This window comes from Fundulus heteroclitus, chromosome 19 (genome assembly GCF_011125445.2).
Source record: "Fundulus heteroclitus isolate FHET01 chromosome 19, MU-UCD_Fhet_4.1, whole genome shotgun sequence".
Classification (NCBI taxonomy): domain Eukaryota; kingdom Metazoa; phylum Chordata; class Actinopteri; order Cyprinodontiformes; family Fundulidae; genus Fundulus; species Fundulus heteroclitus.
The window spans coordinates 21,020,551-21,033,905 of NC_046379.1; the positions used below are offsets into that span (position 1 = coordinate 21,020,551).

General features: G+C 42.4%; 1 protein-coding gene across 1 annotated transcript; it reads left to right on the forward strand.

Moving 5' to 3' along the window:
* Positions 1-196: 196 nt before the first annotated feature.
* On the forward strand, positions 197-10,098 carry LOC118566953 (microtubule-associated protein 1B-like). Its single transcript, XM_036150724.1, has 6 exons — positions 197-571; positions 2,117-2,203; positions 2,297-4,767; positions 5,807-5,948; positions 6,047-6,264; positions 6,411-10,098. The coding sequence occupies exons 1-6, from the start codon at positions 553-555 to the stop codon at positions 6,564-6,566; spliced, it is 3,093 nt and encodes a 1,030-aa protein (XP_036006617.1). The 5' UTR covers positions 197-552; the 3' UTR covers positions 6,567-10,098.
* Positions 10,099-13,355: the final 3,257 nt, after the last annotated feature.

The window sequence follows — 13,355 nt, forward strand, 5'->3', positions numbered from 1 at the left end:
ATGCAATAAGTGGAGAGTTGGGACCCCCTTGTGTTTGGCAGGTGCCCCCTCTCTGCTGCTGAGAATACGGCGATCAGCCTTGTTTTTGCTGTCAAGCATACTGAGCCCACTTGAAGTGAGGCTCAAGTTACCCTTTTACTGTTACCCCACTTTTAGCCCGAGGGCCTGAGCACTTTAGCTAATCCAAACAGAGAGATCTGGAGAAATTACTTTTTGAAAAACAGGACTGTAGTAGGGGTTGGGGTTGGCAGAATAAAGGGCTCACCCAGGGAGCCATTCATGCAATAACTGCTCCGGTTTGCCATCAACAACGTCCTGGCCTAATTCTTGCTTAATATTTTTTTACCACAATTCTTGGCAGAATTGCAGAGTTCATTGAAATTGGTGGGTTTCCTTCCCCGGACCATTGTTTTAAGGGCTGTGTGTCTGACAGGCTGATCTGCAGAATGGGAACCCAGCAGGGTGGCACCGTTCCTGTTCATCCTCTACACAGCAGATTTCTCCATCAATTCCCCAGGTTGCCATCTACAAAAGTTGTCTGATGGCTCTGCCATGGTTGGCCTCATCACAGGTGAGGAAGACTCAGAGTACACTCGGTCTCAGGACTTTGTGGACCGGTGCCACCGGAACAGTCTCCTCATTCAAAGTCTCCAGATTCAAAGGGAAAACCAGGGAGCTGGTGGTGAATATCTTGATGCACAGACCCACAACACTGACACGGGTATAGATCTAGGCAACTAATGTGGAGATAGTGGACTCTTGTAAGGACCTGGGTGATCACCTGAACAATAAACTGGACTGAAGTCACAAAACTGATGCTTTTTACAGGAACGGTCAGAGTAGTACCTACCTGCTGAGGAGACTGAGATCTTTTGTAGAGCAAGGGTTGTTACTGAAGACCTTTTTCTGTGGTGGCATCAGCAACATTCTGTGGTGTAGTTTGCTGGAGCAGCAGCTAATCTACAGCTGAGAGGAAGCCATTTCATCAGCTCATCAGGAAGGCCAGCTCTGTTCTAGGGTGCCTTGTCGACCTAGTGCAAGTGGTGGGAGAAGGACAATTATTGAAAGAAACAGCAAAACTGGTTTCAGGATATAAAGAAACTAACATTAAGCTTTTTGAATGGCACAAACTTCAATCTTGCTGAAAAGCTTTTTGGATATTTGTTAAAAGCTTGATTTGTGATTCAAAACCTAACTAATTTAAAGATGCATAATGCAAGTTTTGAAGTTAAATGTTATTTATTGTCCTTCCCATACTGTACAGGGCCTTACAATTCCCCTACGTGTAAAAATAGATATCTTCTATTTACCGCACTTGCCTCTATGGGCTCCACTAGTCAGTTCATGAGAGAGCGATTCGGGGCCGAATCCTCTGGGAGTGCATGTGGGTGTGAGGCGCTGTGCGCTGTTGTTCACCTGGTTTCTTTGTTGAGTCTCTGCCGTAATCGATGCAGTAGTGAGAGAACACGGGCTAACTTCAATATTTATAACTTTCTTACTTAAGAAGACATTACACCTTTAAACAGGAGACTGTGCATGTGCACAACACTGTTGTCATTTTAACCTGTCGCCAGAGGGGGCACACTCGTGCAAAAACTCTGGAACTTATGCTATGCTCCTTTAAGTTTCTCTTACATTTCTTGTAAGAACAGTGATCAAAAGATCCAGCCAGAGTTAGCCAGGATCCTGTTGATGGCAACAAAAAGTGCACGGTTTCTCTGCAACCAGCATAGATACATTTAACCCAATATTAGAGGGGTGTGTGTATGTGTGTGTGCGTGTGTATATATCCATCCATCCATCCATTTTCCGAACCGCTTTTTCCCTCATGGGGTCGCGGGGGTTGCTGGTGCCTATCTCCAGCGTTCGTGTGTATATATTTGAGTCTGTATTCTTAATTATGAACATTTGTAGATTAGAGAAATTCCACAATAATTTCTCACAATTTGTGTTCTTAAAATTCATTCAAATTGTTTGATGCATAATCTTTTCACCCTAGAACAAAAAATAAATATGCACCAATAAATGCTCAAAATAAATATACCATTTATGAATGAAACTGTAAATGCTGCTTTGCATAATTCACACTTTAATGTCTTAATTTTTGTCTGCACAGATGACTTGTCGAAGAGGCTTATCTCTCCAGAGCTGGGAGTTGTTTTCTTCAATGCTCCCAGCAGGTTGCTGGCAGAACAACACTCTTGTGAGTTCTGTAATTAAGCAAACTAAAGATTTACTCTTTTTGTTCTTGCAGAAATGTGGAAAGTAACATGAGTTATCAATCGTCTCCCTTAAGTTGCAGACAATGTGCTTGAGAGTACACAGCAGGCAGCCACAACTTTACAGCTCTTGAAGAAGTTGGACATCAGGCCGCAACCGATGTTTCGACCACAAGGAGTCCCTATAAAGCCAATCACCTTGTTTCAAAAAATGGGAGTGGGACAGCTGGATTTATATATTCTTAGCCCAGGCAAGAGCAGCCAGGAGTATGAGACGTTCATGCAGAACTGGCCGGACGGAGACTCATCGTCGCAATGTCTGCCTCTTGCTACGCTGGTTTCAGTCTCTGCCCTGCTCGTGTGGCATCCAGCGTGCCCTCAAGAGAAGGTGGTCAGAGTGCTGTTCCCCGGCGCAACTCCACAAGCAAAACTGCTGCAGGGGCTGGAGAAGCTCAAGGGATTAGAGTTCCTCCAGAAGCCAACAGTAACTACCGGAGATCTTGAAAGGCAGGGGGAGGACAGGAAGGCCAAGAGGACGGAGAGTCTGGACAGCGGCCGGTCGATAGGGAAAGAGGGAACAACCAGGCAAGGGAAAGAACGAGGAGCTAGAGAAGAGGGAAAGGATGCATCAGTGAAAGAAAAGGGAAAGACATTGAGTGGAACTAAAGATTCTGATAAAGCTAAAGTCAAGGAGGCTGGTCTAAAACGTAAACCATCACTATCAGAGAAGAATACTTTAAAGAAAGGGTTAGGGAAGGATGGTAAAAAAGAGGAGAAGACAGGCAACAAAGAGGAGAATAGTATTAAAAGGACTGAGCAGATAAAAAGAGATGGAGTTCCCTCAAAAACCAAGAAGGACAATAAAACAAAACCCAAAAAGGATGCAAGAAATGACAAAACAGCAGAGAAGAAAATGCAAAAGTCATCAGCAAGTAACGCAAACAAGGACAAGAAAGGGCAGGCGAATAATAACTCAAAAGAGCAAAAACAAGGGTCTTTGTCAGACATCTCGGAGCCAGGGTGCCCTGGTACTGACAAGCAGAATCACAAGAGGGAGACAGAAGTTGAGGAGAAGCAGCACGGCTCCAAGGTGTCTACCCCAGAGGATATGACGGCAGAGTTTCTCAGACTCCGGGAGGAAAGCGCACTGGAAGTAGCGGAGCCGGAAACAGCTGCCTGTGATGATTTAGGACGAGAAACAAACCTTGGAGGCTTTGGTGAAGATGCATGCAATAAAAGGGCTGAAAGATTCATAGAAGAGGCAGCATTTGGTTTAGGAGTAGCGAAAGTAGAGGACAGTAAGAGTTTAGCTCAAAACGTCCCCGGGAAGAGTAGCGAACCACAGGCAGATCTCCAACGAAACCGTCCCGATGAGTCTGTCAAATCTAGTAAACCTGCAAAGGTTGTAGGATTCCCGTCTCCTTTGAACAAATCATACAATGGTGAGCACGCAGTCCAGCAAGACACAACCCCAACCGAGTACACACTTCTGGATGGGGCTTTGAGACACTCTCCTCCCTCGCACTCCTCTCCAGAAAACCAGGCCCCTAACAGTCCTGATGAGGAAACGGTAGAGCCAGTGTCTGCCGACTCACGTCCTAACAGTGCGGGCCACACTCCCTACTGCCTGTCCCCGGACGACGTGTGGTGCAACAAGGCCACACTGAGCCGGCTTCAGGCCCTCCATTCAGCCGATGCTTACGGGCCAAATGGGTCATCTCGGCTAAGCGAGGAGCAGGTTTGCAAGACCAAAAGCGCCACTGAAAATACCAAAGAGAAGCATCTAAGCTTTCTTTCTTTGGGTACATGTAGAGAGGGTTCTTCGGATCCGTCGCCCTCTGTAGCCACAACCACCACCACCACTCACTCAATACCAGCAGAGGTGAGCTCGCCTCAGTCCACAGAAGTAGATGAATCCTTATCCATGTCCTTTGAGCAAGGACCAACTGCTGGGAGCCAGAGAGAAGGAGATGACGGAGTTTATCTCTCCCACTCTAATGGAGGATATTATGTGGGAAAGTCTTTACCGATGAAGATGCCTCCCAGATCTTTGGGTCAGACCTCAGAGCTGGGGAGACCCGCTGCACCCAACACTCTCCATTTCGAGGGATCAGCTCATGACGTGGACCTCTGTTTGGTTTCTCCTTGTGAGTTCAAGCATTTCAAAGCCCCAGATTCAAGCTCGGGCGCCAGTGAGGGCTCTAGAGACGTAAGCGGTCCAAATCACCAGGGCATCAACAATAACAACCCGAAGGACAGGTCACCCAGTGAGTCAAATGCCCCCGTCTGCACAGAGGACTGCCCGTCCACCACAGCAGACGGCGCTTTGGATTTGGACTCTGATGATTCATGTAGTGACCCGTCCAACTCCCCTTGTAACCACAACGTGAGTCAGACTCTGCCCCCCGACCCCCTGCCAGCCCCTCTCAGAGACAGCCCACCCCTGCCTCCCCATCCCGACACCTCAATGCCAGTTCCTCAGTCCGACTCTGAAGCTCATGGAAAGAGAGCAAAAGCCACTGCAGCTCGGGGAAAACATTTCCCAGGGGTGAGTGTGTCACATCAGTGAGGAAGAAAATTACTCTGACGAAGCTATGGATCTGCATGGGTTGTGAAGTTTTATTTATTTCTCTGGCAGAAGTAAGCTGTGTACAGTTGCCTACCCTACAGACGCATTCATATCTTCTATTGTCTTTTAAATTTTGTCACATTACAACCACAAACTTCAGTGTATTTTAGAAAGATTATATATGATATAACAACAGGTAGAAGGCCAGGGATGCATAATTTTAATGCTTTTTTTCTTTTCTTTTCATTTTTTACAGATAAAAGTGTAAAAACCATGGTCTGCATTTGTATTCAGCACAGAGTCAAAACTTTGTAGACCGACTTCTCTCTGTAGTTACAGCTCCCAGTTTAGCACGTCTAAAGATTGAAATGTTTGCCTGTTCCTCTGGTATCAAGTTCCAAGTCCTGCTGCAGATCCCCAAATGAATTTAGAAATTAAATTTGACGGGGCCATTCGAACCTGTAGATATGGTCTGGGTCTATATTTAAAGTTATTGTTCTGTCAGAACGTGAACCCCAACCCCAGTGTCACATTATTTACAGAACCTACAGTTTTCTTCTCAGATTGCCATGCATTTATCCCCTTCAACTTGTACTACCTTCCCTGTCCCAGCAGAAAAGCATCCTCATAGCTAATACAGTGCACCAGTATGTTGCCCTGTAGGGATGGCACACTCAGGTTTGCGTACTGTGTTGGCTTTCCTCCACTCAAAGTGTCCTTCTTTCAACAATGACAATTTTCTTGCCACTCTTATGCCAAGGTCGGGGGATGGATTTGTTTTTGTTTGTTTTTTTGCAAAAAATGCAATGAACATGTTTTGTATAGCCCATACACCTATCCTAACTTGTTTAAAAGGAACCACAATGGGAACCCTTTAAATTTTGAAATGTACATGACTGGGCATGATTCCCTGTTAACATCAGTAATATTCATGATCAAAGCTGTTTTTAAAAAAATTTTTAGATGATTGTTTTGTTTGTTTTTTGCAATGGTATAATAAAAACTTTTTTTCCACCAGATTATTGATGCCCCCCAAAAATCAGGCTCAGGGAAAATCAAAACAGGAAGCCAAAGTGGAGCCATGAAAGGGAATCTCTTCTCCTCCCGAACACTTTCCTCCAGCACTCGCACGGCACCAGCAAAATCATCACCAGCTCCTAGTATGTTTTGTTTTAAAACTGGAATCCCCTTTTATCCGTTCTAACTGACAAGAAAAGCATTTTCACATTATTTTGTCTTCTACTCTCCCTCCTGTCAGGCTCTAAGGCTCCCTCTGCTGGTGAAGTCAGTATTTATGTGGACTTAACTTATATTCCATCTGGAGCCTCCTCTCCCACAGTCACTGTGGACTTCTTCAGGTGTATTCGCTCCTCCTGCTACATCATCAGCGGCAACAGCCCACAGCGGGAGGAGCTTATGAGGGAAACTCTGGATGCTCTTCTGGACGGCAAGACATCCTGGCCAGGAGTCATGCAGGTAGAAAACACATGCGAAACTTGAAGCATATGTGATCGTGCTGCCTGCTACCACCCAGTCAGAGGAGCTACTAGTAACTAGTTGGTTTGCAGGTGCTTGCAAAATAATCAACTACTGACTGAATCTCTCCTTCTCTGTGAGCTCAGGTGACAGTGATCCCCACCTTTGAGTCGGCCTCGATGCAGGAGTGGTACCAACAAACCCTGGACAGGCAGCGGGAGCTGAGCATCACTGTCCTGGGATCCAACAGCACGGTCGCCATGCAGGATGAAACTTTTCCTGCCTGCAAGATCGAATTCTGAGGTGTAAAATACATGAGAGTCGATAGATGGAAATGTCAGTGTAAGAGTTAAAGTGCAAAGACTGGGAGATCGATAGAGATAGAAACAGGTGTTATAGGGATATGACCCACACTCTTTGCATGTTAAAGGTAAATTTAAAAAGAAGTTTGCATGCTTCTGTTGGCCAATGACCCTGTTCAAAACAGGAGAGGAGATGAAACTTACTGGAAAGGATGCATGTCACTCAGTGAACACAGAGAGTTAGATGATAGTTGTTGCCGTAGATTACTCAAATTAGCAAGCAGAGAATTAAGGACACAAACTGGAATCTCAGATTGAAGTTTGCAACATCCAAAGCGACAAGAATTAGCCAAATTCAGATACATCCAAAAGAGTTGTAGAGGTTTGCGTTGTATTTTGAAACAAACCTACCATTTAATCTTCAAGGACTTCAGATGTATAGTTTGTGTCCAGGTGTTTGTTGTGAGCACTGTAAGCAGATGTAAGACGGGCTGTGCTGTGTGTTGTAGCTGCTTTTAAAGGTGTTGTGTCACTGTGGCCTTTCTACTGAGATCTGTACTAGAAGGAACCAATTTTTTGACTTACAGTCGCCCACCAATGACTACTAATACCTTAAGATGAGGGATTAGTTGATTTTTCCTGATTTAACAGCATTACAACAATTGTAAAATTTAATATCATCCTTCAATTGTAATCCAGTAAAGGTTCTTATTATCATGCAAACCAGGAAGTGGGCTTCACAAAGCTTTTTAAAAAATAAATTGGAGCTTTGCCCAAAAATATAGAATTACTACAATAATTGTAAGTGTAAATATAAAACAATCAAACATTATGTTTTAGAAAATATATTTTGCACAGAGTAAAATCACACATGTGAAATGGTGATATTAGGAGCTTTATTGGCTGTAAATAAAAGCTGATGTGATGGAGTAATTCTGAAACTGGAACTGAAAGAATGGTTGTAATCAAATGAAAAATGCAAATCATATTACTTTCATTATGCAAGTCCATGATTACATTCATGTTGCTTTTTGAATATCACTTATCTATATACCCTATATAAACAATGTCATTTGGAAGTGTAAAGCAAAACTAAGACAGAGTTCAGATGCTGCACTGTTGCTCCTAAATTGGAATAAAATACGTTTTACATCTTTACATGAAGTAGTTGGAACAGTGTAATTCATTTTTGACATATTTATATATCAATATCTTGACTGAGACACATAACAATGTGTCTGAAAACACATTTATTCAGCATGGGCACCAGCATATACCTTAGCATTACTTGAATTTGCAAACATACATTTGACCAGCTTCATCATGGAAAGACTTGTACTCTAAAACCTGCTGGGTAGAGACATATCGAATTGGGTTACTAAGGTTATTTTTCACTCCTGGGTCAAATGTGGACCAGGCCGTATGTTTTTTGGATTTTGACTGACTTAAAGGCATTGAAGTAGATACTTAACCTAAAGTTTATGCTTGTGGATTGTGGGAGGAACAGAATATGGAAATTTCATAAAGAAAGGCCCTTTGTGAGGCCCTGGATGGATATCCAATTTTAGTTTAATCCCGCATTCAGATATATCGACAAAAACAACAGACCTGAAAAGATAATTAAATTTGGACAGTCAGTATATAATACTGTATGGAAGATAGCCTGTATATGATAACTCCCTTGGTCAAAGTTTGAATGATGAGCATAGCTAGCACTATCTAGCTAGCGGATAAAAGCCTAACGTTTCCTTAAGTCAGTGGTTCTCAAACGGTATTTATGGCGTCTCCCTTTGAAGAATGAAAAATTATTTCAGGCCTCCCCCCATCGCAAAAAATGTGTCAAAGATTTTACTTTCATTGTTTCCTTTCTAACTGCATCGAAGCTTTCGTTCTGAAGATCACTTATTATCCCCTTTACATTTTATAACAGTTTAAAAAAAATTCTAACAATGGTATAGTTGATTTTTCAGCATTGCAACATTTTATAAACTATGTAATATCACCAACAATAGAAAAAGGTTTTTAGCCTGACACACCTGCAGTCAAACCACAGGATAAAATACAACAATGTTCCCTGTCTGCAGGCACAACACATTCTCGCTCCGGAAAGACGGCAGCTAACCATGAACTTCATCATCAATAAAACACAGAGACCTAAAATAAACCAGCTAAAATATGCCGAAGATAGTATCAAGCCATTAATGCGAAACACTAGCTCCAATTACATTAAGTTTTATACTCTTTAAATTTATTAATATCATTCGTCCACAGACATTCATAGCTACGTTACATCAATGCAGAGAAGCTGTTGCACTGAGTATTACCCAGAATCCCTGGCTTCTCCTACTAATAATTGCAAGTACAGACCAAACAGCAGATGTTCCTGTTGTCCCATTTAGCAGGATTTATCTATAACGCACCGTTCTTTTTAACTGTAACACCTGCGCTGTATTTTCTGGACAAAATAATGGCAGGCTGTTCTTAAAGCCCTCCTGTTACGCCTTCACTCCCTCACTATTTGAGAACCAATGTCTTAAGTGAACAAACACTAACGCCAACAGAATTGTACAGCATCAATTTACCATCTTACCATTTCTTATTTGAACTTGTGGAAGATGTTCAGTGAAGTCCGATCAAGTCATTTTAGGTCAAAATGGCCGCATGTTAGGAATTATGCAGCTCCTTTGAGTCTTAGTGTTTTACCCAGTGTTTGGTTAGAAACACCAAACTTCTGTCCTTACAATATAAATCCAATATTTGGGTTGAAGAAATAACTTAGCAGTTTTTTTGAATGGGGATATTAAGTCATGCCCATTTTTACTGCAGTAGATTACATTGAACCCTCTAGATCTGTTGTTTTCCAGATATTCTCTTCTCAGAACCCTTACATCTTAGTTTATATCCATGGACATTGTTATTTTATTTTTTATTTTTCTCTGTGTGGCTATTTTGCCTTTATTTTGCACAAATAGGCATGTGACATGATGAATTTTTAAATACCAAAGCATGAAACATCACAGAGACAGGTCATTTTCACCTGAAAAGCAAAATGCTGCCACCAAATACATAAAAGCGTCACATTTTTATGAAGAGTCTCTAAAAGATCTGACAAGGTTTTTGTACAAATGTTGATGCACTAAAATGAAAACATCCTAAGATTGTAATAATTTATGAGAATATTTGTTTTAATTTATGCATCTCGGCCTCTGAATGTGTTTCTCAAAGGATCTTGAGATGTCATCAAACGCTACGTCATTACACACCTCATATGAATAAGACGTCTCAGACAAATATTTGAATTTCATCTTTGCTCGTAATTTTATTTGTGTGTCCTACATATATGTACTTTATGTTGTGTCTTTCATGATATTCATGAAAAAAGAGAGCAAAGTACTGTGGGGAAGCTTAAAATGGTCATATGAATTTTCAATTTCTGATTGTAAGCAAGCTACTAAAAACAATGTCAAAGTATGTGGGTTGTAACATTAGTGGGAATGCAAAAACAAAATAAAAAGCACATGCACAACCATAACGTGTCTTGACAGTTATGTAAACACAAACTTTTGAGCAACGAGGATCAGTAGATGTTAATGAAGCAGAGACAAATATGTGGAAATTAAACTGCACCTGTCTGGCTCAGAATTTTGCACAAGACCTTCGTCATGATATTAAACTGAACTAAAATAATATTTTTGTCCCACAGATGATGTTCCCAAGATTGTCAAAACCATGCAACTATGTGTTAATAGCTTACAACCTGTGATGAAAAGTTGTTCATTTAGAGGGAGCGGTCTTGAGGTGAATTATCTGCTGCTTTAGACAACAGTACGTTTTTGAAATGACTGCGTTGTTGTTGAAATGACTGCGTTGACTGCTGCATGTTGAGTTTATAGCTTCTTAGAATGACATTTCTAGATCATCAATTAGACTTCTGCTTGCAGCCAGAAAGATATGGTTATCTAGTGTTTTGGCACTGTCTCTGCCTGAAAACTTAAACAACAGTATGTTGTGACCATTTCTCTTGCCTTTGATTGTGTAATATGCCACAAATTTACACTTTCTAAACTCCTCCAAATTTTGTGGGTATATCAGATCAGTGACCCATTAACTCTGGGTTGAGCTCTGAAATGGAGAGAGGCATGGACTCACAGACTATTGAACACAGAGAACCCACACTAAGTCCTATCTGGGTCTGAGCTACTTGCAGAATTGGTTGCCATGTTTTTATTCCATGTAATTTTTTCTGTTTTCGTTTTTCCAGATAATCTTTAAAGTTACTTCAAGTTACTTTTTTTTTGCCAACCTATGGTAGCAATTGAAACCCAGCTTCTCCAGCCTTGCACAAGGGTAATCCATTAGATTGTGGCCAAATATGATACCACTCATTCTCAGTCCACATCTTCCAGGCATAGCTCCATATTTAGCTGCTTTAGCTCTAAAGTTATGGTTCTTTCACATATATATGAACAAGTTCAAATTAATGACTTCATGAGTGATGCTTACATTTTAAGAACTTTGAACTGAATAATATTGTTGCTTTGAACTTATCTGACTGACCATGCCAGTTTTCGTCCTGGCCGTGGATCACTGGACCAGCTCTATACCCTCAGCAGGATCCTAGAGGGGGCATGGGAGTTTGCCCAACCAGTCTACATGTGCTTTGTGGATCTGGAAAAGGCATTCGACCGTGTCCCCCGGGGGATCCTGTGGGGGGTACTCCGGGAGTATGGAGTACCGGACCCTTTAATAAGGGCTGTCAGGTCTCTGTACGACCGGTGTCAGAGTCTGGTCCGCATTGCCGGCAGTAAGTCGGACTCGTTTCCGGTGAGAGTTGGACTCCGCCAAGGTTGCCCTTTGTCACCGATTCTGTTCATAACTTTAATGGACAGAATTTCTAGGTACAGCCAAGGTGTTGAGGGGATCCGTTTAGGTGGCCTTAGGATTGCGTCTCTGCTATTGCTGGATGACGTGGTCCTGTTGGCTTCATCAGGGCGTGATCTACAGCTCTCACTGAAGCGGTTCGCAGCCGAGTGCGAAGCGGCCGGGATGAAAATCAGTGCCTCCAAATCCGAGACCATGGTCTTGAACCGGAAAAGGGTAGAGTGCCTCCTCCGGGTTGGGGAGGATGTGCTGCCCCTAGTGGAGGAGTTCAAGTATCTTGGGGTCTTGTTCACGAATGCGGGGAAGATGGAGCGGGAGATCGACAGACGGATTGGTGCGGCGTCTGCTGTGAAGCGGGCGCTGTACCGATCCGTTGTGGTGAAGAGAGAGCTGAGCCAAAAGGCGAAGAGGGGCTGGGCCTCCCTACTGAAGCTGCTACCCCCGCAACCCGACCCTGGATAAGCGGAAGACCATGGATGGATGGATGGATGGACTGACCATGCTTCTGGTAAAATAACAGCAACAACAACAACATAGAGGCCTTTAATTTACATGATGGGAGATTTTGTCGGCTAACATGTTTAACCAGAATCAGGATTTTTTAAACAAGGAATGTCTTGGTTAAAATTAGCCATTATAGAATACAGTTTATCTGGACAAAGACTACAGGAAAAATACACGGAGAAAATGAGAATGACAATAATGTTTTATCTAAATTCAAATGGCAAACAATGAAGGCATAGATTAATCTCTCACTGTGTTTGAAATTTCGACTATAACCTTACTGAGGGGCCAATGAACTAATAAACTCTGGGGTCAGATCCTCTGAGCTGTGTGCAGGTTAGTGTGTGTCTACTCACCACTTCCTTGCAGGGTGTGGCTCCTCAGCTGCTGGTCGTTTGGCTCAATCATGAGGATCATAAAGAGGAACACTATGTGACAGAGGGCCGATTGTTTGCTCATCTGGTGTGGTTAGAGGAGCTACCTTCTTTGTGTTGCTATTGTTCTCAGGTTCTGATTCTGATCTAAATGTCCTCCTTTTTCAGGAAACTGGTCTATGCCTTTTCTTTTTTTAAATCCCCATGCTCCAGTATTCTTTTTTCCTCATCCCTTTGACTTTTGGAGACATCCTCTCAAGATCCCTCTGCTGATCTGCTCGCTGATCCTTACTGTCCAACCTGAATCCTGTTGGTAGCCCAGAAGTTTACTTTCTCTTGTATTCAATAACTCTGTTAAACTGTAATCCTATATCCATAATTGGTGCCTGCACTAGTCAAGTCTGAAACAAACCAGACACCTTGGCCCCGTTTCAGAAAGCCGGGTTAGTGGATATCCAGAAAAAGCTCTGGGATAAATTCCTGCATACCATGGCTTTTCTGTTTCAGAAAGCTCGCAAGGTGTTACCCTGAGTCAAATTATGACAACAAATTACTCTGCGAAACAACTCTGCTCAGTAGTAAAGTTGTTTGGTCTAACCTGAGTTTTTCTTTCTTTTTAGCTGAGATCTGCACAAGGAAGTGTCAGAAGTGACAGCAGCTTTTTTATAACGTAGGTGATGCAGAACATCTTTCAGAGGCAACTGTATGTCATGCTGTCAGGAATGTTAGTGTTGCACTCAGTTACTGTAGAGTTTAGTGGTGTTTACGAAGACCCGCAAGACTGATAAAAGAACTACACAGAGTTGCAGATATCAGTGAAAGAAATAATTTATTCAACATCAAATTTTGAGACTTCAAGTATTAATTTTGTATTATACATTTTAGGTTTTCCAGTCATAATTGGCTGCATAGATGGCACTCCTATGCAGCCAATAAAAAATCGGGAAGCCATCATATCATTGCTTTTTCACACGTAGTCAATGTGCGTACCCCCGTTTTTTGGTTTTAATGAGTGTAGTGTGAGACTACA